Genomic DNA, 23,438 nt, shown 5'->3' with positions numbered 1-23,438 from the left:
CCTCCCTGCGGCCATCGCAGTGTGACCCACTCCTGGCCACCTGCGCGGTCACACCTTGGCAAGCGTCTCGTAGCCAGCTGGCCCTTCGGCCGCTGTGGTCTGCCTCTGCTTCTCCAGCTCCCCGCGGGCAGAGCCCGGTTTGTTACTCCCGCGCCGGCCGGCCCTGTGGGTGAGCGGTGGAGACAGCGGAGGGGTGGAGGTTCCCATGGGGCACCCGTGAGACATGTTTAAGGTGGTTTGCAGCTATGAGCCGGGCCGCAGTCCTCTTCCCCGCTGTTTTCCCCGGTCACTTTGGCACCCACGCTTGAGCCCCTTTCCCTGAGGACTGGCCGCCCCGGAATGATCTGGGCTCAGAAATTCCACAGAGGCCCGGGATTCCACAGAGCAGTGTGGCTGGGGTGGGGGTGGGGTGTCTGCTGGTCAGCAGAGGGGGACCCAGGCTGGAGGGGGGCAGCCTCTGTTGCTATGCAGACGGCCCTGAAATCCGCACACTGGGTTAGAGCCCACTCGTGCGGCGTGCGTCCCTGGGATCCCTCCCTCCGTCCCTTTTCACTCTACGCCGGCCGCGGTCGGGCTGTGAGCCAGACCTGGCGGGAGCTGTCCGTCCTTGTGCTCCCAGGTGGGGGAAACTGAGGGCGGAGGAGGGTCACTCGCTCAGCACGGTCCTGCGGCAGGGCCCCAGGGAAGCATTGACCCTCGCGGGGTGGGCAGACTTGCACTTCTCACAGGAGACGGGGGCTTCGGTTGACGCCCTTTTCTGTTCGTTTCCTCTCCTGCAGACGTTAGCCTGCTGCTGAGCGGCCTGGGATTTATGGAGAGGACCTCGGGGGGGCAGCTCTGAATTCTGCCCGGGCCCAACATCGCCGCGACGCCTGCTGCCGAGGGGGCCTGCGCGCCTCTGGCCCTCACCATTGCCCTCGCCCGCGATGTTCCCTGCTGTCCGGCCCAGGCGGGCTGTGCCGCTGCCCCCGGGCGCCCTCCAGGACTCGCAGTACCCCGATGGGTAACGTGACAGAGGCCCTGTGTGTCAGAGCCGCCGCCCGCGGCCGCCGCCCGCCCCACGCTGGTCCAGTTCAAGTTCGGTTTTTTCCGGCCTGAGGGTCTGGGGCCCGCCTCTGAGCGCAGGGGGCCGCTTGCCTGTCCACCGATGCAGAGGGGGCGTCCCAGAGGCAGGCAGTGCTGGACGGAGCCACGGCGGCCCATTCGCTCCGGGCTTTTTAAAGTTTGCCTCGCTGGGTTTTTGGTTGCCCTTATTTTTACTTTTGCTTCTCTGGGGCCCGTGTCTTTCCTTTGCTTTGTAAGGAGCTGGACTCTGCTACTCAGCCCTTCCGCCTCCGAGGTGTTTGCAAAGCATCTGTGCGGCCGGGGCGGGTTTGCAAGGGGGTTTCTGTGTCTCCATCAAGCCCAGGGATCTCGGTCTCCTCGGGCTGTGTGGGGGGGGGGGCAGGTGGGGGCTTCTCCACTGCGGCCCCCAGCCCCGTGCGGCCCCTCCCTGGGCCCCGCGGTCCTCGGAGGAGCATGGCCCGGATGAACCGGCCGGCCCCCGTGGAGGTGAGTTACAAGAGGATGCGTTCCTCATCACCCACAACCCCACCAATGCCACACTCAGCACCTTCATTGAGGTAGGTGGGGCCCGGTGGGGTGTCCGCACGCCTCCCGAGAGCTGGCGGGGGTGGGAGCGGTGGACTTCGAGCCGTCAACCCACACACTGCCTTTGGGAGCAAAACTGTGGCCCCAGTTATAGGGCCCCAAGGCGGGAGCCCGGAGTGTCCTGGGGAGCTGGGTGGGAGGGCGGTCGTGGGGTCAGCAGCTCCCTGGAGGCCTGCAGGGCAGGACGGTGTAGGGCAGGGGGTAGGTGCTCCATGCTGTGTAAATTGAGGCAGGCTCAGAGGTAGGAGAAGCGGGCATCGGGCCCTCAGGACATCGCCTGCACTGGAGCAGAGGCTGCACGGGAAGGACGAGGGAGGGGTCCCGAGGTGGGAAGTGGCTGTGGAAACAGCTCGAGGCAGGCAGAGAGGCCCACGGCGGCAGGCGGAGTGAAGTTCCATGGCCAGCCCAGGCTGCAGGAAGCCTGCTGGCTCTTGGGGAGCCCTTGGGTTAGGACTGGCGGGGCCGGAGGCTTCAGGGTGAAGATCTGTGGGGAAGGGGGGGTGAGGGTCTGAGCTGGCCGCAGGAGGAGTGGCCACCGTTGGCGTGACCAGAGGTGTTCGTAGAGCTGTGCATGGGTCTCAGACCCTCCTCCCTTCCCTCTGTAACGTGAGAGCCGCCCCCATGGTGCTTGTCATAATGAAACAGGGGCCTGGGCGGGAGAGGACCCGAAACACTGTATAGAGGGAGGCAGTGGGCGCCCTGCCATCAGGGGCCTGGGCCTGGACACTGCCAGGGGCCCTGCAGACGAGGGCTGCCCCTCTTCACAGCTGACACCCTTGAGGTAATAGCAGGACGTGGGGAAAGACTCAGCCCAGGACTCGGCACAGGACCCAGCCTGGGGTCAGGGTCTGTGTGTGACCGGGGTCAGGGCCCAGAGTGTGACCGGGGCAAGGTCGTCTGTGGTGAGGGTCAGGGCTCAACCCTGGGCTGTGTGGCAGCCCCTTTGCCACACGCACAGAGGAATTCGGAGGTGGCCCTATGGCCTCCGGGCCCTGTCCGCCTTCCTGTGCCCCCCCATTCTCAGAATCGCTGTCCTGCCTCATTGTGTCCAGTGTCCCTACCGCACGATGAGCAAGGTCTAGCAGATGGATGACTCGTCACTGCTCCCAGAATAGCTCTGGAGCAGGTGTGGTGGGAGTAGCCCCTGCTCGTGGCCCCCGTGGAGCGGACCCCCCGCCTAGAGGATAAATATAAACAGCCTGGCTGTGAACTGCCTTGACCTTTCCTCTGGTAGCCTGGGGCTTCCCCGCCGCTGGTGCCCGGGGTCTTGCCTCCCGGCCGCCATCCGAGCAGGTGCCGGCCCTGTGCACCGTGAGGTCCCCCGCCCGCTGAGGCCTGCCCCTCAAGAGTCCGAAGGCCCTCGTGTGGGGTCCGGCTGTGCCCTCAACTGGACCCGTCCACGAGAGCCTGGCCAGGAGGGCAACTCAGAGTGGGGACCATGCAGGGCCACATGCGGACCACAGTCCTGTCCTGCTTGGGGACCCAGGAGCTTTGTCTGGAAAATGCTGGTACGGGGCCGGGGGTGAGGGGGGTTCCTGAGCACCCAGGATGATGGCAGAGATGTGCTGGGAGGCCAGGCTCATGGCTGGTTAGCCGCGATTGCAACGAGGGTAGGCGGGGACACCCTGCCCTCACCGGGTGGGCTCAGGGACCTCGCCCAGAAGCATCAGGAAAGCCTCTTCTACCCACAGCAAGTCGTTGGGCCTGAAAGGCCACCCTAGTGGTTACTCTTGGCATCGGCCTTTCTGTTTTGTTGCGGGGGGGCCGCGGCCCTGCCCTGGGGGCCCCAGACAGGGGGTACCCACCCGGACCCCTCAGCCCCACGGCCTGCCTTCGTCCTCCCTCCCTGCCAGGACCTGAAGAAGTACGGGGCCACCACCGTGGTGCGGGTGTGCGAAGTGACCTACGACAAGGCCCCTCTGGAGAAGGACGGCATCACCGTGGTGGTGAGGGTCTTGGGCCTGGTGGGGCTGCTGCTGCCCTGGGGGGAGGTGGGTGGACGGGGCCGGCCTGCACTGTGAGCTTGCCATGAGGCGGGCCTGCGGGGCCTCGCTAGGGCCACCTGCCCCGCCCCCCCCCCCCCCGGCGTGCTGGCGCCTGGGCCACGTGGCGTTTGGGCACATGTCCAGAGAGGCCCTGGCCGGTGGGGCCCTCGAGGCAGGAGCACGCGCCCTGTGCACGTCCACAGGCATAGCTCATGTTGCCAGACCCTCCTGGGTCTGCCTGGGCTGCCGGGCACCCCCCCCCCCCGCCCCACCGTCACTGCACGGCAGCCCCGCGTGGGGCTCTGTCACGGAGAAACTGAGGCTCGGGTCAGTCACCGTCTGAGGCACAGCCAGAAGGTGCCAGAGCTGGGACCACGTGGGGGGGGCACCTTCAGGATAGCACCCCAACCCATCAGGTGGTGGGGGGCGGGAACGAGGCTCACTGTGCAGGGGTCCGAGCAGGGTGGGACAACCGGGGGTCACACGGGCTCCGTGCCGGCTCCTCCGTGTCCGGGCGCCTGGGGACTCATCTCAGGCTTGTCGGTGTGGGAAACCATGTGGTGAGGAGGGTGGGGCGGGGCACTCCTGCGTGGCCCCTGGGGAAGCCATCCACGGAGGCCCAGGGGAGGGAGCCTTGGGGCTGTTTCTTTGGTCCCTTGGCCCCGGGGACCCGAGTGCAGGCGCAGGAAGGGACGACCGTGCTGCCACACGCATGTGGGTCAGGCCACGTGTGTTATGGCGCGTCCCCTAGCGCGGGGCTGCCCAAGGCACGGGGTTGGCGGGTGGGGGCAGCTCTGGGTCCGGTGGGCCTCGGCCTGTTCAGCGCCAGAGGACCCCTTAGTTACTAGCTTCCCCTCAGCGAGCCGCCTCCCGGTTCCACCTCGGGGGGCCCACTCGATTCACCTTTGGTGCCCGAGGAGCGGTTCCCCTCTGCCCCGCGTGAATCTCCTTCACTGGGACCTAAGTATCTCTGTCTCACGGCAGTGCCCTGGGCTGGGCCCTTACTCGGAGGCTCCCCACCTCTTCCAGAGCGCTCGGGGAGGTGGGCAGCACAGCTAATTTTTCGAAACCAAATTAATCCCTGAACATCTGGAGAGGGCCCAGCTGTCACTGTTCTGGAATCCAGCTCCCAGAACAATGGGTCCTCACCCCTCTGCCCTCTCTTCACTCCTTCCTGGTAGCTGGGCCGGGCCTGCTTTGTGCGGCTGGGCTGGGAGCTGGGGACACAAAGAGGCACCTGTCGGGCACATTTGTAGTCTACGCCCCTTGGGCCCTGCCCACCCAGAGTCTCTCAGGCTGTGACCCTGGAATGAGAGCGTGGGCTGACAGGGAGGGGACATAGTCACCGTGCTTGGGAAAGGGAAGGATGGGGTTGTTCAGGGAAGGCTTTCTGGAGAAGGGGACATCTTCTGGAGCAGAGAGGATGAGGAACCCTCTGTGGGGACTGCCTGCCTGGTCAGCTTCCTGCCCTCTGGGGCCTGCTGTCCCTCTCCTTCGTGGGGTCCCTCTGTGCTTCTCAGAGAGACGACCTTGTCTGAGCCACGGGCTGGCTGGCCCCGGGGGCCTCTAGCCTCACCGGCTGCTGCCCTCTGCAGAGGACTGGCCGTTTGACGACGGGGCGCCCCCACCTGGCAAAGTGGTGGAGGACTGGCTGAGCCTACTGAAGGCCAAGTTCTGTGATGACCCTGGCAGCTGTGTGGCCGTTCACTGCGTAGCCGGCCTGGGACGGTGAGCCGGCGGGGGCAGGGTGGGGCTCACGGGGACGTGGGAATCCCGAGGTCCACCTTGATCTCGGACGTGGGTGCTGGGCCCACATCACACATGACCACGGGGTGGGAGTCCCTCCCCAAGTCTGATCCCCCTCCCTGCTGCTGGGTTGCAACTTTGTCCCTGTACTCGAGCCGGAAGGAGCTGCCACCCGTCCCCCTCCCTGACCCAAAAAACCCATCCCCCCACAGCCACGTATGACTGTAGTGACCTGGGCAGTGGCCCCCGGTTTTCAGGGCAGGGCTGGCAAGCGGGGTTGATGGCAAGTATCAAGCCCTCATCCCAGGCCAGACCCACGCCCTGCGCTTTGCTCACCCTCTGGCTCTCCTGCGCGTTACACGTGGGGAGCCTGAGGCTCAGAGAGGGTGACTGGCCCAACTGGGGCTGCACAGCAGGTGGTGGGGCTGAGCTGCTGCCTGTGCCCTCCATGGAGCGGGGGTGCTGGCAGCTTTTTGGTGGATGTGAGGGTGAAGGCATCGCTCTGCGCCCCTTGGCAGCGGCCCGTCGGGGGAGGGGTGGGGTGCCGAGGCTTGCACCCAGCCCCGGGTCTGGTCCAAGGGCTCCGGTCCTCGTGGCACTGGCTTCTCATCGAGAGCGGAATGAAGTACGAAGACGCCACCAGTTCATCCGACAGTGAGTGGCCGGGGGTGGGTGGTCGGGTGCAGGCCAGTTGGTGTGCATTTGGGGGTCTGGGTTTAGGGGGTCCTTATCCTGGACTCCCCACCCTTGCCGGCAGGCCTGCCGGCCCCTGGCAACAGGGTGACCTCCGAGATGCCCCCAGTCCCACGCAGCGCTCATTCTGTGTATCATGAACCATTTGTGAGGGCCCTGCAAGCCAGCCACGTGCCCCAGTGGGGACCGGTCCCTGTGTGCGGCCCCTGGAGCTGGGAGCGTGGGGTGAGGAGGGGCCCCAGGCCCTGTGGTCCACGGCGGGTGAATGCGGACAGGCTGCGGCACCAGCAGGTCCAAAGCACAGGGACTCAGCACAGCTTAGACTCATCCTTCACGCATATGGCCCTTGGATGTGGTTACAGGGGGCTCTGCTCAGGGAGCCTGGGCCCCCAGGGGGGCAGCCCTTCTCCAGCGATGCCAGTCTCGGGGCCGGAGGGGCTCTGGAAGCTTTGCCTGCAGAGTCACCTGCACTCCCATTTGTGGGCCCCAGCAAGCACGTGGCGACGCCTGAGGTCGTGGGCGGGTGGGGACGGTGACTTCCTGAAGTGCTTGGTGGGCAGCCTTAGGGGTTCCCCATGTCCTGTCACCTGAGGCCCTCACTCCCCCTGGCTGCAGGGCTGCCCGGTCGTCACTGTGACCTGTAGGAGCGCGTGGCCGGGGGGTGGGGTGGTACAGGTAAGGAGGAGGGCGGGTACCATGGGGGGACAGGGCTCGGGAGCTAGCCTGCAGGAGATGACCCCAGGCCGGGTGAATACTGGTAGCAGCGACAGCAGATACGGGAAGGGTGACATCAGCGCTGGGAAGGCCCGGATGTGAGGCGAGCTCTGCATGGAGCTCGCCGGGGCTGGGCAGGTGCTGAGCGTGCCCCCTGACCCCGTCTCCCAGGACCCCGCGGCTGGCTGGGCAGGTGCTGAGTGCCCCCCCCCCACACTGACCCCACCCCTGTCCTGTCTCCCCAGAAAGCGGCGTGGAGCCATCAACAGCAAGCAGCTCACCTACTTGGAAAAATACCGGCCAAAGCAGAGACTGCGGTTCAAAGAACACACGCACACAAGACCAAGTGCTGTGTCATGTAGCCCAGGGCCTCCGAGCAGGGCTCCGCGCCCGCTGCCGCCTCGCCTCCTCTCCCCGGCACCTCGGCACCCCTGTGTCCCCTGGGTCCAGCTCGCCCTGCGGCCCTCTGCCGTCTCGTCCCGTCTGGTCATCCCCGTGTCTCCGTCTGCCCGTGTCCACCACTTTGCGGACCTGCCCTTCCCTTTGTCTCTATGCCCTGCGTCTCTGCGTCTGGGCCCCGGAGCCCCGTCTCTCTCTGCGTCTCTGGGTGTCTCTGCCTCTCCCCGAGTCTGATGCCTCTCTCTTCCTGGCTCTGCCTGCAGCTCTCTCTCTGTCTGAGGCTTAGCTGGGGCGCCCCGGCCCGGCCCTCCCACACTGTCCCCTGGGCAGCTTTCCTCTCAGGCTCATTTGTTAGGGGCAGGTGTACTTTTTAGCCACTGGGCCTGACCCCTCCTCCATCCTGACCTGTTCTTGGCACTTTCAGTTACTGGGTCTGGAGACTGTCAGATGTCCTGGACACCGAAGGCAATAAAATAGGACTCTGTGGCTGTGTGTGCGTGGAGAGTGGGGTGCGGGGCCGGGCGGGGTGGACGGGGGGCGGGGGGGGGGGCGCCTTGGGAGACTGGGTGGGGCCCCCAGGAGGCCACTGCCCACCCCCTGACCCCGAGGCCTTCCTGCTGGCGGCACACTGGGGCTCCCCCTGGTGTCCTGTGCTGGGTCCCTGCGCTCCCTGGATTAGGGGCCCGGGACGCGTCCCTGATCCAGCAGAGTGAGCACCTCTCTGATGTGGCCTGTGTGGGGCCCTGCCCAGTTGCCTTGCCATTTTGGGGGGGGGGTGGCAAGTCCGGGTCACCAGGGCTGCTCCTCTGCAGGACAGACGGGGGACTCACTCGGTAATTCCTCAGGCCATTGTGTCCAGTGGGGCGGCTGCTCCTGCCCCCACCAGGTGCCCTCGTTTCAGCCTCAGAGGCCGGGAGAAGGGTGCAGGCGGTGTGGTGGCCACTTGGCTGAGGGACGCCGAGGAGGGAACGCCCCCTGCCATCGGCGCAGCGTGGGGAGAGGAGGCCACAGGGACACGGGGTGAGTGAGTCTGAGTGTACAAGAGGCCGGGGCCGGGGCCTGCCTGGGATTGCCGTGCTCAGGTCCTCCCAGAGCTGGGGGCCCCTGCCTGGCCGAGGAAAGGGGCACGGCCAGAGGAGGGGCCAGGGCTGGCCTGGCTGGCAGGTGTGGAGCGTCTGGGGGTGGTCTGTGCCCGGCAGGTGCTGGGAGCCACCTGTGGATACCACCCAGAGGCCTTCACGGATGGCATTTCTCCCAGTTGCTGGGACCCCGTGCCCATCTTAGGGGTCACAGCTCCGGGCCTGGCATCCGGGCCACCCCCGTCCTTGCATCTGCCTGGCCTGAGACTCCCTCCATCCCGCTCTGGGATGGGTCCGTGGGGGAGGGCTTACCTAGCTGTCCGGATGTCACCCCTTGTCTCCTTCCCAGGTTGGAGGCACACCCAGGAAGGGCAACGTCAGGGCCTTGGCACAGATTCGTGTCCTTGGAGGCAGGCGTCCCCTGCTAGGGGCCATCCCGCTAGTACTCGAACAACAGGCCCCGGTGAGGGGGGCGGTCTCGGGGGGCTGCTCCCTTCTCGGGGACCGGGGGTGTGGCCAGCAGGGACACAGGCCCAGTCCCTCAGTCTCCCCACTGGCCTGGCAGTGAACGGTTGACACTGGTGTCCTTAATAGGGCACCGCCTGTGTGCCCGGCTCTGTAGAGCCCAGCTGCCCTGCTAGTAGGAGTTGGGACCCTCCCCGGTCCAGACTCAAGGCTTGCCTGGCACTGTTGGCTCCAGGAACCCACCGGGTCCAGGCCCACCAGCTCCAAGCTTTCTTTCCCTGAAGCAGACTTCCGGAGGAGGGTGTGCAGGGGCCAGGTGGTGAAGCGGGTGGGTGAACCCAAGGAAGGTCCCCCTTTTAGGGGAGATCGCACCCGTGCCCAGAGACCACACCCACCAGGCTGGAACTAGGGGACCCTGTAACCTGCTCCGTGGTCCCTAGGGAGCACACCCCCCATGCCCAGCCAGGGGGTTGGAGCACCCAGGGAGATCCGTGCACAGGATGGGAGTTGTGAAAGGGAGCGCCACCCAAAGTCGCTCCTCAGGGGGCCTTATTCAGAGATGGACCGATGGGTAGGATGGGGGCCGCAGACCCCAGCCCTCTCTGGGCTCCTGGGTGGAGAGGGCCCCCGGCTCTATCAAATGGAACACACCTGAGAAGGCTAGTAAATGCGTGCTCCAGGAAGGTCGCTGTATTTTTTTGACGCACCATCCAAGTTTTGGGGCCCCCTCTGTGCCAGCCCTGTGCACCCGCATCCCTGCCCCAGGGCGCTCACAGTCTGGGGGGGGGGGCGGGGTGAGACAGCCTGGGAGTTTGGTGCAAGGGTTGGGGGGGGCGGCTCAGGCTCAAGGTGGGCTGAGGAAGGGCTGAGAAGGGGGCTCCCTCTGGGGGGGACATGCAGGCTGGTCCTCGAAGGATGGGGCAGTGTGGAGGCCCCTGGGGGAGGAGTGGGGGAGGTGCTCCGGATGGAAGGAGCTTCCTGAGCAAAGGTGTGGAGGGGGTGTGTGCGCACTTGAGAGGCAGGGTAGGTGGGTGGCCGGCTGGTCGAGTGGGGGGTCCTGAGAGACTGCCTGGGACTCAGGCCCTAGGAGGAACTTCGACAGACCGGGGAGAGGCCCATCTGCCCATTTCACATGTGGGAAACCAAGGCTGAGAAGGGAGGGCCTGGCTGAAGGTCAGGCTGGTCTCCAGGTGGCTGCATGGGAGGTGGGGGTGCTTGCCAGAAGGACCGTCTTTGGACTCAGTCCTGTGAGGGGTCCGGGGAGGAAGGTCTTTCTACCCATTTTACAGATGGAATAGCTAAGGCTCAGAGAGCTGAGACCCTTGCTTCGGGCCATACACAGCTCACCCAGGCCCCGCTGGGAAGGTCTGGCTCTGGGCCCAGCCCTGACGGGACTCCGGAGGCAAGGGGTCATGGTGGAGGGAGACCTTGAGTCACCTGGACTGAGGGAGACCAGCCAAAGGACCGTTTCCCCCACGGCCCGCTCCTCAGTGACTATTAAGCTCCAAACCAGAGACAAACTGAAGACTCGGGGGGGGGGGGGGGGGGGCCTTGGTAAACGGCTCCATTCCACGGTGGCTGCCCTTGGACAACCTCCTCAGTACTCAGACCCTGGCGGACCATGGCTCCACCTGACTTCCACTAGCTGTCATTTGCAGGACCCTGCACAGACTTCACAGTTTGCCTCTGGGATACCTGGTCTGCCCCTCTACTCTAGGCCTGTCCCTGTTCCCTAGTCCTGCCGGGGTCCCGTGGGCTTGCCTCGGTCCTCTGGGGTCACGAGATGGCGGGCAGGGAGCTGGCAGGTGTGAAGGTTCTTTGTTGAATCTACATCTTTTTTTTCAAATGGAAACATCTTATGCATCCAAGCTCCGTGTGGACGGGGCAGGGTGACCAATTCGGTGGGCACAGGGGAGGAGGAGGGCGAGGGAGGACGGCTGGAGGTCACTGCGGTCTGGCGGCCATCTCCTGAAGGAAAGACAGCTGCCTGCTGGCAAATTCCCGGATGCCGGGCTCTGGGTCTTTTTTGAGATCTTCAAAAGCTCCAGGGGGAGTAAGACAAGTCAGAGGTGCCCCGGGGTCCCGTCTGCCCGCAGCCCCACCCTGGTGGAGGGAGTCCGAGGGCCCATGCTCCGGAGAGCAGCCCCTCCTTCCAGCAGGGGTGGGGGCGTGGCAGGACCACACCTGGACCCCACCTCCTCTGCCTCCCCAACCCCACCTATTCCTCGCCCCTCACTTTTGGGCGCCCACCCACAGCCTTACTTTATTGGAGCCTCAGGTGGGAGTGAGTGGTGTGAGCCCCATCCCACAGGTGCCCATCTCTACCTCTGGAGGTGTGGGCTGGGGGTCCAGGGCGGGGGGGGGGAACCTCCAGAGGTGGGGTGGGAGGTGTGGCTGGGGGTCCTGCGCGGGGGGGACACGGGGCTGCTTACTGCAGAGCAACAGGTTTGTGTCCATGCTGTTCACCACCTGGGACACGGCCTGGGGGTGGTAGCAGATGTTGTACCCTGCGGGACAGATAGAGGAGCCCGCCGTGGAAGAGGGCTCGCTGGCGGGTGAGCGTCAGACCCTCTCCAGGCCTTCCCGGGCCCCTCACCCACCACCTCTCCTCTCCTGCCAGCAGACCCCGAGCTGCGCTTGCAGTAGCCTGGCAGGTGCTGGCGGGCCGGACCAGGGCAGGAGAGGGTCACGATGCTCAGGCAGCGCAGGCAGGAGGGTCCCGGGGCCCGGCCGCCCCTGCTCACCTATGAAGAGCGCAGCCCAGGTCTTGATGTGGTGGTGGCGGCTGTGCAGGTAGCTGAGGGCCTGCGCCAAGTGGATGCTGAACTCCTCCTGGCTGTGGGTCATCTGGCCGGAGGACAGCGTGCCCTGCTTGCTGGAGCAGGGACTAGTCCAGAGCCCCAGCCCAGCCCCGCCCCGCCCCTGCCAGCCCCGGGGGGCTGCGGGTGCGGTGAGGGACACAGCGGCGCGCCATGCCCGGAGCCTCGCTCCTGGCCCCGCCTCCCGGCCCCGCCCCGGCCCGCCTCTCGCCCCCGCCCCAGGCCCTATCCGGCAGGCCCCGCCTCCCGCCCTCGCCGGGGCCCCGCCTCAGCCCCGCCTCCCCCAGGCCCCGCCCCGGCCCGCCCCAGACCTCTCCCAGGCCCCGCCCCGGCCCCAGGCCCCGCCCCCCGCCCCAGTCCCCCGCCTCCCTCCAGGAGGCCGGTCCCGCGCGCCCAGGCCCCTCCTCACCAGGCAGGTCCAGAGGAAGTGGCGGGCGCTGAGGCCCTCTCCCAGGCCAGCGTGCAGAAGAGGGTGTGCCGAAAGCCGCCAGCGGAGCAGCACCGGCGCAGCGGTACAGGGCTAACTTGGCTTGCTGCGGGGACAGCCGCGGGAGGTGTCACCTGCCGCCCGGGCTGTCCGGGCTGGAGGTGTGTCCCCCCCCCGCCCCCTCAGACCACGAGCTTCAGGTGGGTCTGGGCCGATGCCGTCCTCCCCCGCTGTAGTCTCAGCCCACCCGCGGCCTTGGGGCAGCCCCCGGCTCCGGCCTCAGTGCCTGGCTCCCGGCTGCTCCCAAGGCAAGTCTCCCATCATTTGGAAAGCTGCCGCTCGATGCCTTCTTCGGCCGCGCTGGTCTCATTGGCCTCGGCACGGGGCACGGCTGGAACATGGAAAGGCCTGACATTGCACCGAGTTCAGCGAGCAACCCGAGCCCCCGCCACGTGGCAGGTGCTGCGGACACGGCAGAGACTGGAACAGGCCGGGTCCTGCCCACACAGAGGGCGCGGCGGCACGCGTGCACGTGCGTAAGCGCTCGTTTGCACGTGTGTGCGTGCGCGTGCACGCGCACGGGGCGGACCTCCGTCACGGACACCAATGCCGGTGGCCACACCTGCTGCCCGAGAGCAAGGCTGCTCCCTGCCGCCATCTGCACACCATCAGCCCCGCCAGGGGGAAAGCCCGGCAGCGGGCACTCACCGTGACGACGGCCGGACAGCGGTCCTTCAGGTGCAGGAGCAGGGGCACCAGGCTCTGGTGCACCTGGTTCGCAGGCCGATCAGCTCCCTGCCTGCCGCTGCTGCCACCAGGTCCCCGAACAACGCCATGGCCGCCGCCCGGATCCGTCCCGCTCCTGCAAGAGGGGGGCTCAGAGCCGCAGCCAACTTGCCTGGGGCCCCACCCTGTGGAGGGGATGGGGCTCAAGGTCCCTCAGCCGAGCCCTCTCACCAGGTCTGGGGCCCCTGGGCGGGGCCGTGCCTCCCTCTCAGGGCCCTTCGCGGGTCCCGGACCCTCCACCAGGACCTGAAGTCACTTCTCTCTCCCTCGCAATCTCACCCCGACCACCCAAGTGTCACGAAAGTGGTGTGTGGGGGGGCGGGCGTATTCCCCCTAGTTCCCCAGTGAAGGAGACAGTCACCGCCAGCTTGCGGGGCGCTTCGGGAAGGTGCAGAGGGTGGGGCTGGAGGGCCTGAAGGCGATGCTCTTCCAGCCTCGTGGAGAAGGGGCCGAGCGCCACCTGGCGGCCAGTGGGCCCAGTGCGGCCCAGGTGCGCCGGGTGCACATCCAGGTGTGTCCGCCTTTGGGGCTCCTCTCCCCAGCCCCCAGGCCAGCGGGCAGAAGGGGAATTGGGGGGGGGGTCCCTCTGCCTGGGGTAGGCACAGGAGGGGGGGCATAAGCAGGGCACGTGCCCGCCTCCGCCGGGGCACACTCACGTCGTCGAAAAAGGAGCGGGCGTTGATGGCCACCCGGAGGCTTTGCGCGGCTGCGCGTTGGCGCCCAGGCGGTGCAGCACGTCCGACACGGTGCCCATGACCCGCACAACCACCTGCTCGCTGTTCTGGAAGAAGCCGTTGAGAAAGGCCGGCATCTGTCTTTGGAGCAGGCTTCCCTGGGGGGCAGGGGCGCCGGTGGGCCGAGGGTGCCAGGAGTGGGGGCTCCTGCGCCCTACCCCGGCCCTGTGGGTTGGACCCGGAACAATCTCAGGCCCTCCCTCCGAGGCCCCTCCCCAGCCCCCATCCCGGCCTGGGTGTCTGCCGGGCATAGTCCCCCTAACTCCGCTGGGATCCCGCCCCGGCTCTGCACACAGGGCAGCTGTGCTCCTGCCCTGGTCTGCCCCCCAGGAGCTGTGTGGTCATGGGCAGGGCTTTCCTCTCTGAGGGGGTCCTCCTGGGGTTAAGGGATATTAGCCCTGTGTTAGGTGGCTCCCAGCTCCTTCTTTTTCCAGTCCCCATGCTGGTCAGAAGGCCCCCCGCCAAGTCCTGGAGACCACTCTTCCCTTCCTCCGCCTCACCCTGCCTTCACCCCTGTTCCCGGCCTCCCAGTGGGCCAGCCAGGGAGGGCCCGGGGACAGGACGAGACAGGGTTGGTCAGCTGTGCACAGACTGAGGTCACTGGTTCTCTAGTCACAGGGAACTCGGGTGCACAGGAGATGGTTCCGGACCTCCTACGTTACAACGACCACTTTCCACTTGCACACTACTTTAAACAAGACTGAATTCATTCTCAGCCAGTTCTATCTGTGCCTCTTGTTGGCCTGGTGCTCGTGAACTGTCCAGATGAACGGTTGGAGAGCAGCCTGTCGGCAAAAGGATGTTTCCCTGCCGTTGGGCCCCTTATCAGTGATAGTGTGATAAACCAGGGTGACTTTTACAACTTTAAAACAAGTCTTCAGCCACTCATTGGCTTCCTGAGCTCTGTTGGGTTTTACAATATTAACTTTTCAGCAAATGACTCATTTCACAGTGACAAACACTTTCTGCACACCTACAGGGTACAGCCAGGGTGCTGGGATGGGACTCGGGTTCTGGCAGTGAATGGGCAGAATGGGACTCTATGGGAAGGGCCAGAAAACAAACAAAGCACGCATAACACAATGAGTGTCAGAGGGTGACGAGCAGTGTGAGAGAAGATAAAGCAGGGGATAGAGTGAGCCGTGGTGGAGGGCCGTGGTTGGAGGCTGGGGTTGTTACAAAATTTAAGTAGGATCAGAGAAGGTGTCACTGAGAAGGGGACGACTGAGGAAATTCTTACAGATGTGCTGGAAAGGCAGTCCAGCAAAGGGAGCAGCATGTGCAAAGGTCCTGAGGCAGGAGCATGACTACCCTGTTTGTGAGCAGAGGAGAGACTGATTCACATCCTCACAGGAGGCTGCTGGCTGCTGGGTGAGCCTACACTGGAAAGGAGAAGGGGCGGCCATTGGGACCAGGGAGGGGGGGGGTGCAGTGGTCTGGGGCAGATGCTGGTGACTTCAGTGAGGGCAGCAGTGGAGTGGGAGAACAGTCGGATTCTGGGTTTGCCTGGGATTTCTTGATCGCCTGGACGGCCCCCAGGTTTGGGGTCCCCATCAGCTGAGATGAAGGTTGCAGGAGGTGCCTATTTGTGGGGGTGACAGAGTTTGCTGTGGATGTGCTGAGTTGGAGATGGCCAGCTAGGATCTGAGGCAGTGAGTCAAGGCTGGCGTTCAGGCCTGGGTTGGGATGTGGATCTGGTGGGCAGTGGGCCAGTAGATGGTACTTAAAGATCGGAGAAGGCCAGCAAGGGAGCGGCAAAGACGGGGAGGAGGCATGGGCAGGAGTCCCGGGGCGCCATCCGGTGCCCGGCCAGGGACAGGAGAGGACCAAGGAAGAGGCCAACCCAGGATGTGGGAGGGAAACCAAGCGAGCGAGGTGTCCTGGGCCAAGGGGATGGAAAAGTCACTCGGTCCTGTGTGCTGAGGGGCCCGATAAGGGGTCCCCTGGGCGGGAGGTCACAGGGCACCTGCACGAGAGTGCTCGCAGGCTGGCAGTGGGGGTGGGGGACGCTGCCTGGAGGGCTCCCTGCTTTACTCCACAGCAGTTGAATATTTCATTAAGCATTGTGTTCGTGGCATCGTCACACAACCTCCAGCGAGCACCAAAGGGCTGCTGCCAGGAGGGCTCCTGCCACAGCTGGCCACGTGGTGTCTCCGTGCCTCCTTGCAGCCCGGGGCGGACCGCTTGGCCAGTCGGACTGGAGCACCCGTGGGTCGTGCCCTCAAAGGGTGGGGTGTGCCTGCTGGCTGGAGTAAGGTGGTGGCCGCGCAGACCCTCCCAGGAGGGCAGCGCCCAGGGGCAGGGGTGCACAGCGAACGAGGAGGAGCGGATCAGGACGGCCGCGCCCCTGGAGAGAAACGCACGTCCTCCCGGTTTACGCCGCAGCTCACGTGGGTTCTTGGGCACGTGCTGCATTCTGGCCTCCTAGTACACGTGCCGCTACCTTGCTGGTGCAGGTGGTGTTTGGCGGTAGGCGGAGGTGGCCTCGAAGGCGCGCACCGGTGAGTGGGAGTGGTCCTGTGGGTCCTGCAGGGGGCGCTCCTCTGGTGTGGGGGCAGTGACCCGCTGAAGACCCTCAGCCCTGGGCCCCTGCCCTATCCCTGCCCCGTTCAGCCTGTGCCGTCCCCCACACCAGCAGGCCTCCTTGGCTGGCAGTCCTCTGGATCTGCCTTGTTCCCCACGCCCGCTGTGGCCACCGGCTCCCACCCCAATTGGGAACCATGCCCCTCCCTGCCCTGGCCATCATGGTCTGGCAGCCCTCCTCCTGTCCTTGTCCACTCCCCCGGGTCCCACCTGGTGTGGGGCATAGAGGAGGCACACGGAAGCGTCCTATGACGGGCCTGCAGGAACGGCTGGAGACGGGTGTGTGGATGATGGACCACTGACCCACTGACCCACTGACCCACTGATCCACTGACTGACTGACAGAGTGAATGAATGAATGATAGAGCAAATGGGAATAATGGAGTAAGCAAATAACATATAAAGAGTGAACAAAAGAAATAATGAAATAATGAGTCATAGATGAAGGGCCCAAGGAGCAAATGGATGGGTGGATGGGCAGGTGGATGGGTGGGTGGAGGGGTGGGTGGATGGATGGTGGGTGGACAGGTGGGTCGATGGTGGATGGGTGGTTGGATGGATGGAGGGATGGGTGGATGGTGGGTGGATGGATGGATGGAGGGATGGTGGGTGGATGGGTGGGGGATGGATGGATGGATGGATGGGTAGATGGATGGATGGATGGTGGGTGGATGGGTGGGTGGATGGATGGAGGGGTGGATGGATGAGTGGAGGGGTGGGTGGATGGATGGAAGATGGGGGGTGGGGTGGCTGGTGGTGGGTGGATGGATGGGGGGTGGGTGTTGGCTGGATGGGGGTGGTGATGACTGGATGGTGGTGGAGGGCTATGGATGGCTGGATGGCTGGTGGGTGGACAGGTGGGTCGATGGTGGATGGGTGGTTGGATGGATGGATGTAGGATGGATGGGGGTTGGATGGATGGATGGATGGATGGTGGGTGGATGGGTGGGTGGATGGTGGATGGATGGTGGGTGGATGGGTGGGTGGATGGATGGATGGTGGGTGGATGATGGATGGATGATGGATGGATGGATGGATGGTGGGTGGATGGTGGGTGGGTGGATGGATGGATGGTGGATGGGTGGGTGGATGGATGGTGGGTGGACAGGTGGGTCAATGGTGGATGGGTGGTTGGATGCATGGATGGATGGGTGGATGGGTGGATGGATGGATGGTGGGTGGATGGGTGGGTGGATGGATGGACAGATGGTGGGTGGATGGATGGGTGGATGGGTGGGTGGATGGACGGATGGTGGGTGGATGGGTGGATGGTTGGTGGATGGATGGGTGGATGGGTGGTGGATTGATGGATGGTGGGTGGGTGGGTGGGTGGATGGGTGGGTGGATGGACGGATGGTGGGTGGATAGTTGGTTGGATGGATGGGTGGATGGGTGGGTGGATTGATGGATGGTGGGTGGGTGGACTGGTGGGTGGGTGGATGGGTGGTCAATGGTGGATGGGTGGATGGTGGATGGGGGGATGGGGGTGGAGTGGGGGGTGGATGAGGGGATAGAGAGATCAGGGAAGAGTGCCAGTCTCCCTTATTAAGTACCTATGATGTGTCATGTGCAGTGCAAGGGCTTTGCCACCCCATTGGAGATCTCTTAACTGTGTTGACATGCAAGGTGAACAAAATGGATCGAGGTGGGCTGCACACAGAAGGTTGCGGAATCTGTTTGGAACCTGGCTCTGATGTTGCCCCCTAGCACCACTTTCTCCCACAAGCCCTGAAGATACGTATGTTCAGCAGTGGAGATGGGGTCTGGACATCTTGCCGTCTGGTGTGTTCACATAGCCCTGGGGGAGGCGAGGCCATGTGCTTCCCGATCGGGTGAGACAGCATGTTTCTCTAACCTGACAGTTCTGCCCTCCACCAGCGGCCACCAGCGGGTCCCACACAGAGTGCCGGGGATAAAAAGGCATTGTGACGGCGAATGGCCGGAGGGGAACCCTGTGCCCAGACGTGTGTTCTCAGCCACGGCCACTCATGGGCAGACACTCTTACCCCTCCCATTTCACACATGTGGACACTGACCCAGGCTCAGAGAGCTGAAGAAATTGCCAGCTAGCAAGTGCTGGAGGACAGGATGGCCCTGGCCTCCTGCTGTATCACCTGGGCGCTTTACCAGTGCACGGGACCCTGGGAACCCACCGTGGGGGCAACGTCGGGCATCCAGGGCCAGAACGATTTTTGCCTCTTTGATGATTGCCCCCCACCATTCAGTATGGGAGTGGGCTGTTCCAGTGATGGTGAGTGGTGGGGGGGGGTCAGAAGGGGATGGAGAAGACAGGTGAGCAGTGGGTGGGAGGACCCGTCTCTGAGATTCTCGGGGGCGTTCCCCTCTGTGGACTGGCCTGGGTGCCACCCGTGGGCTCCCCCTACGCACCTGTCGTCGGCAATAGCACTGTGCCTCTGCGGGTGCGGACGGTACAACGTCCCCAGGGAGCAACCACTGTACCCCTTCCCCAACCCTGCCAAGGAACCATCCCCAAGTGCAGTCCACCGATAAGGACACCGAGGCTCAGAGAGGTAAAGCCATGTGTCCCCAGCCACACTGCCGTGAGGGTCGGAGCCAGGATTCCAACCCGGTAGGCCCGGTGGGCACGTGTGGGTGCGCGCCAGCTCTGAGGCCCCTCGGGCCCTTACCTTCTCCGGGTGGAAAAGGATGTTTCCGAGGCCCTGTAGGCTCAACGCGCGGACCTCGGGGCTGGGATCCCTGAGGCTTCGGGCCAGCACAGTCAGGACGGCCTGTCTGGGGAGCACCTCCAGCAGCGCGGGGCTGTAGAGGAACTGGGGGCAGTACCCGAGGGCGGGCGGGTCAGGCTCTCGTAGGGAGCCTCCGCGTGTGTCCGGGAGCAGGGCTCCAGGCCCGGGGTCTGGCAGGGGTGTTGGGGAGGGCAGCACCAGCACCCCCGGGGGTATCTTGGTTAACAAGTACTTGAATCCTCCTTCCCAGCTGGATCAACTCTTGATGTCTCGCTGGGGAAACTGAGGCCCAGAGGGGAAGGGGTCTTGCCTAATGTCACACCGGCAAGACTGGGGCCAATGGCCTGGCTCACGGGACACCTGTGGGGACCAGAGCCCCGGGGAGGGTGGCTTGGACGTCCCTGCTGGTGGCGGGTGGGGTGGCGAGTGGCAGCAGGCTTTGACTTGGGTTTCTCCCCACTGAGGTCAGTTAGGGAGGGACATGCCACACGGCACCCCCTCCTCCCCCCGCCCAAGCCCTGCCGTGGCCCCTGCCTCCGCTGCAAAGTCTGCCACGCCCAGCTCCTGTCTTGCTCTAACCTGTGCCCTCTTGGCTCAGGGCGACCTGAGCCCCGCTCTGCCTGACCGACCGGCTCTGTAGGGGTGGGGGCAGGGCGGGACAGGTGGAGCGATGGGTTCGCCCGGGCCACTGACGGGGGGGCTGCTAAGTGGGGGACCCAGCCCCAGACCGTGGATCCGCCCTGGGGACGGGAGCGGGAAGGAGCGGGTGTGACGGGTCCATCTGGCGGGGCCTCCGCCCACGAAAGGTCCTGATGGGGCACCGAGGTGGCTGGAGGAGGGGGCTGGGTCTGAGGGGCTCCCCCTCCCCCTGTCCAGGCCGCTACCTCGACGAGGATGAGGACGGCCGTCTTCCGCTCCCGTTTCTCCTCGCTCTGCAGGCTGGACAGCAGCTGCCTGGTCACTGCCTTGATCTGCCCACAGTGGTTCTGAACCATGGCCCTGGGGCGAAGGGAGGAGGGCAGGGGGAGGGCAGCGTGGCAGGCTCGACCTGGCGTCCGCCCTCCCACCATCACCTGACCCAGCTGGGGCTGAGCGGCCAGAGCTGTCCCTGCGGGTGGGTGGGCCCCCATTCCCTTATGTCCCTCTGTACCCGCTGGCCACCCACTGGGTGCCGGGCCCGGACTGGGCCTATGGGACACGAGGAGCAGGCCCCTAGGCGGCCTCCGCAGGGGTGGGGCTGGGAGAAGACACCCGTGTCCACAGGCCCCCGGTGGGCGTGCACGTGGCCAGGCACCGGGGCACCGCCTTCCGTGCCAGAGGGCCGAGCGCGCGCACGTGTGAGTTCGCGGGGCCGTGCGCACAGGCGGACCCGAGGCGTCACTGTGGTCGATACACCCAGCTTCCTGGACAAGCAGTGGCCCGGCTCAGGCCCTGGCCCCTGCCCTGGCCCCGCTCGTACCTGGCGAGGAGACCCACGCCCTGCGGGTAGGTGCGGGTGGTGGCAAAGAGCTCCCAGGCGCCCCGCAGCTCCAGGTGGGCGAAGTCCTGCCAGTGCCCCGTGGTGGACAGCAGGCCCTTCAGGGCCTCCAGCGACGTCCTGCCGGGGAGCAGAGGGGGTCACCGAGCCAGCCCTGCCCCCGGCGAGGGTGCCCGGCCGCCCTGGATGGAAAGGGACATTCCGGCTCCTGTCTGGGCTCAGGGCCCCAGTGGCCTGGAGGCCTCCCTGGGGGTCAGCTGTGCTGGGGGAGGGGGCAGCGTGAGGACACTCGGGCCCGGGCCTGTGCTCTATGGTCAGTTGCCGGGGCCAGGGCCTGGAGGGTGCCCCCTCTAGGAGGGAGGGTCTGAGATGGGATTGGCGCACAGTCAGGGTGAGGTGTGCTTGGAGAGCCTCAGAGGACACGCATCGCGTCCGTGGCTGGCTCTCCAAGGCTGCAGCTCGGGGGGGCAGGGCTGGAGGGTGCTTCGGAGATCGGCGGTCTCCCAAGTCACAGGTACAGAGGGTCCCGGCTGAGCCTTGAAGGGATGGTACCCTTTGAATGTGGGGCCAAGAATACAAAGAGGGCGCTGCAGGGAGGGAGGAGGAGAGCTGGGGGGTGTGGCGTCACGGAAGCCCAGACAAGTGTCCGTTCGGCACTCCTGACACCCCTCTGCCTTCAGAGGACGCAGAGAAACCAGGTTCCGCTGGCCGCATGCGCACAGGAACTCAAGAAAGTTTGCCGGACACACGGCAGGGGGGGCTGGGTGGCGAGCTCGAGATCCAGTGCCCTGTCTGTCCCGGTCACACGCCTGGCCGGGTGGCAGCAGAGGAGAAGAGCAGCGAGGCCCCTGGCTCCACAGCTGCACCGTGACAGCTCGGTCACGGGCCTAGGGCTGTCCAGGCACTGGAGGCAGGACACAGGGCGCGGGCCCGGGAGGGCAGGCCCGGCTCCCCCCCCCCCCCCACCCTGCGCCTCGTCACGTCCGTCCTGGCCCCATGCGACAGGTCGCATCGGCCTGGATGTGTGAGCCGGCTCCCGGAATGAGGCTATCAGCCAGGACCGAGCACGATTCCGAGCAGGTTTGCCAAACCGAGTGTCCCGGGATGGAATTTCCAGGGGCCCCAACCCAAACCCCGGAAGCGGGCCTGCTGGAGCCCACGGGGACCCTGTTTGATTCCGTGTTTTCAGGAAGCGCCACAGTTTTCTGAGCGGCTGCACCTCTGTACATTCCCGCCACGGCGGTTGTTTTCTCGAGGTGGCCTGTGTCGCCGGCCTCCGCCGCCTTGGTTGTGCGTGCAGATGGGCCAAGGCCAGCAGGGAGGGTGCAGGGGTGAAGCCTGCCCTGGACACTGGGCTGGATTTGTGTGTCTGACCTGCCGATGCCTCAGGCCCCGACTGCTGCTGTTCCCAGCAACACGACGCGGAAATGAGGCCCGGCCTCCTCTTTCCGACCTGGAGTCCAGACGCCCTCTCGGGAGTCCCCTGGTCACATGTTAGCTGCAGGAGGGCAGCGCTGGGTCTCCCTCACCTGGACATTGCCCACTCTGACCGCCCATCCCCAGTGCCAGTTGGACCCTGCCACTCCCTCTGCATAGAGCCCTCCGTGGCTCCCCACTGTTCGGCGTGGAGGCTGCTTTCAAGGCCTCCTTCCTGTTCCCGCTCTGCTTGTCCCCTCCCCCTAAGGCTCTGTGCCCTCTCAGCCCCCACCCAGGGACCTCAACCATCAGTGAGGTCTCAGCCCAGGTGCTGGGTCCTCAGGGACTACACGATAGGTGGTCATCCTCTGTGGAGGTGATGACTCTCCCTCAGGGCACTCTGCACAGTGTGTCAAGCACCCAACTGTCACCGGGCTGTCACCTGACCCCCATGTGCGTTTCCATGGGGCTGTGAGCTCCCTAGCAGAGGGTCCCGCCTCCGGTGATGAGCGTGGTCTGGGACACAGCAAGCACCCGTCGATATTTAAGTGCTGCCAGTGGGGCACACAGTGGTCCCCCAGCAAGTGCTGACGAGGTAGCCCTTCTACCTCTCTTTTCCTCCAAGAGCCGCAGGGAGCATGGAGCGGGACACAGGGGCACCGCCGAGCCAGGGGCCAGGGGCCGGGCTTGGCCAGGAATGGAGGCGGGTCCGGGCAGGGCTGTGGGGGCCCCGGGGTGGTAAGGAGAGGACAGGCGGGACCGAGTCCTGTGCCTTCTGTCGGCCCCTCCCTGCTCAATCCCTGGGAAGTCACATCTCCCTGCAGATCCCAGGGCCCCTGCCCGCCGGGCAAACGGACGAGAAGATGCTGGGGCTGGGGTCATGCCATCGAACCCTTCACCTTCGCCTTGACCGAGGCCCGGAGTGTTGACCACTCGTCCAGGGCCGAGTGCTCACAGGGGAGGTTAGGATGAGGTCTTCGATCTCAGGTGCAGGACCGAAGAGCATATCGTTATGAATTGCTCGCTTGCTCCTTGTCAACTGCCAAAAACCAGGACTGTGAACAGTGTTTTAAATAAAGAGCTTTACCTTGGAAGCTTTAAGTTTAAAAGACAACAGATTGGAAGGAGGTGAGAAACAGAAAGGAAGCACCAAGTACTATAGGGAGGTTCCGAATGTTAACTTTACATATGAGCTTCCTGGCAGCCGGGGCAAAAAGGAAAATATGTTGGCTGTACTTAGAAGTGGTCCAAGAGAGTGTCTTTGAAATAAAGAGAAATCAGATGCCCCATGAGAATGAGAGAGTTGGTCCATGATGGAGAAACTAAAGGGATGAGAAGTCCTTCATGGGGCAAGACGGGTCCCGGAGGAGAACCCAGCCGAGAACTGACCAAAGCAGTTAACTCTCTAAAGAAAGAGGCTTTGTTTGCCAGAGATACAAAGGAAAGGGACCCACAGGGAGGGCGGTGGTGTCTTTGCAGCCCTGCTGGGGAAGGGGTGCCATGCCCACCCCCCACTTGCTGGTCCCAGAGGCTGGCCCAGCTTAGCAGGGTGTCAGGGACTTCAGAGGCTGATCCTGCCTCACTGGGGTGCCCCCTGGTATCCGGTGCCACCCCCATGCTACTGGGGGCGCCACAGACAGGAGGCCCTTCAGCAGCGGGTGCCCCGATCCCTCCTTGGCCTGTGTCCCCCCTTCATGGTGCCACGTCCGCCAGGCGTCAGACCCTGGACCGCAAGCGGTCGCTGGGTAACAGTGGCT

At 65.0% G+C, this 23,438-nt stretch overlaps 2 protein-coding genes across 2 annotated transcripts in view; one reads left to right on the top strand and one right to left on the bottom strand.

Moving 5' to 3' along the window:
• Positions 1–1,446: 1,446 nt before the first annotated feature.
• PTP4A3 (protein tyrosine phosphatase 4A3) lies at positions 1,447–7,679 on the top strand. Its single transcript, XM_030304331.1, is given in 8 exon segments — positions 1,447–1,567; positions 1,570–1,622; positions 3,504–3,596; positions 5,233–5,363; positions 5,961–5,985; positions 5,987–6,017; positions 6,020–6,035; positions 7,034–7,679. Coding segments are annotated over 8 exon segments (786 nt in total). The 5' UTR covers positions 1,447–1,518; the 3' UTR covers positions 7,422–7,679.
• A 1,121-nt stretch (positions 7,680–8,800) lies between these two features.
• Positions 8,801–23,438, bottom strand: part of LOC115506523 (maestro heat-like repeat family member 5) — a 65,161-nt gene continuing 50,523 nt past the window's right edge. The window contains 14 exon segments of the mRNA XM_030304526.1: positions 8,801–10,773; positions 11,164–11,238; positions 11,476–11,578; positions 11,960–11,997; positions 12,000–12,030; positions 12,032–12,052; positions 12,054–12,083; positions 12,686–12,753; positions 12,756–12,839; positions 13,416–13,475; positions 13,478–13,595; positions 18,729–18,872; positions 19,673–19,787; positions 20,248–20,389. Coding sequence (XP_030160386.1) covers positions 10,676–10,773; positions 11,164–11,238; positions 11,476–11,578; positions 11,960–11,997; positions 12,000–12,030; positions 12,032–12,052; positions 12,054–12,083; positions 12,686–12,753; positions 12,756–12,839; positions 13,416–13,475; positions 13,478–13,595; positions 18,729–18,872; positions 19,673–19,787; positions 20,248–20,389 — 1,127 coding nt within the window. The 3' untranslated portion in view covers positions 8,801–10,675.

This window comes from Lynx canadensis, chromosome F2, assembly GCF_007474595.2.
Source record: "Lynx canadensis isolate LIC74 chromosome F2, mLynCan4.pri.v2, whole genome shotgun sequence".
NCBI lineage: Eukaryota > Metazoa > Chordata > Mammalia > Carnivora > Felidae > Lynx > Lynx canadensis.
Note: the sequence above shows the minus strand (reverse complement) of the source record. Positions and strands in the feature narration are given on the sequence as shown.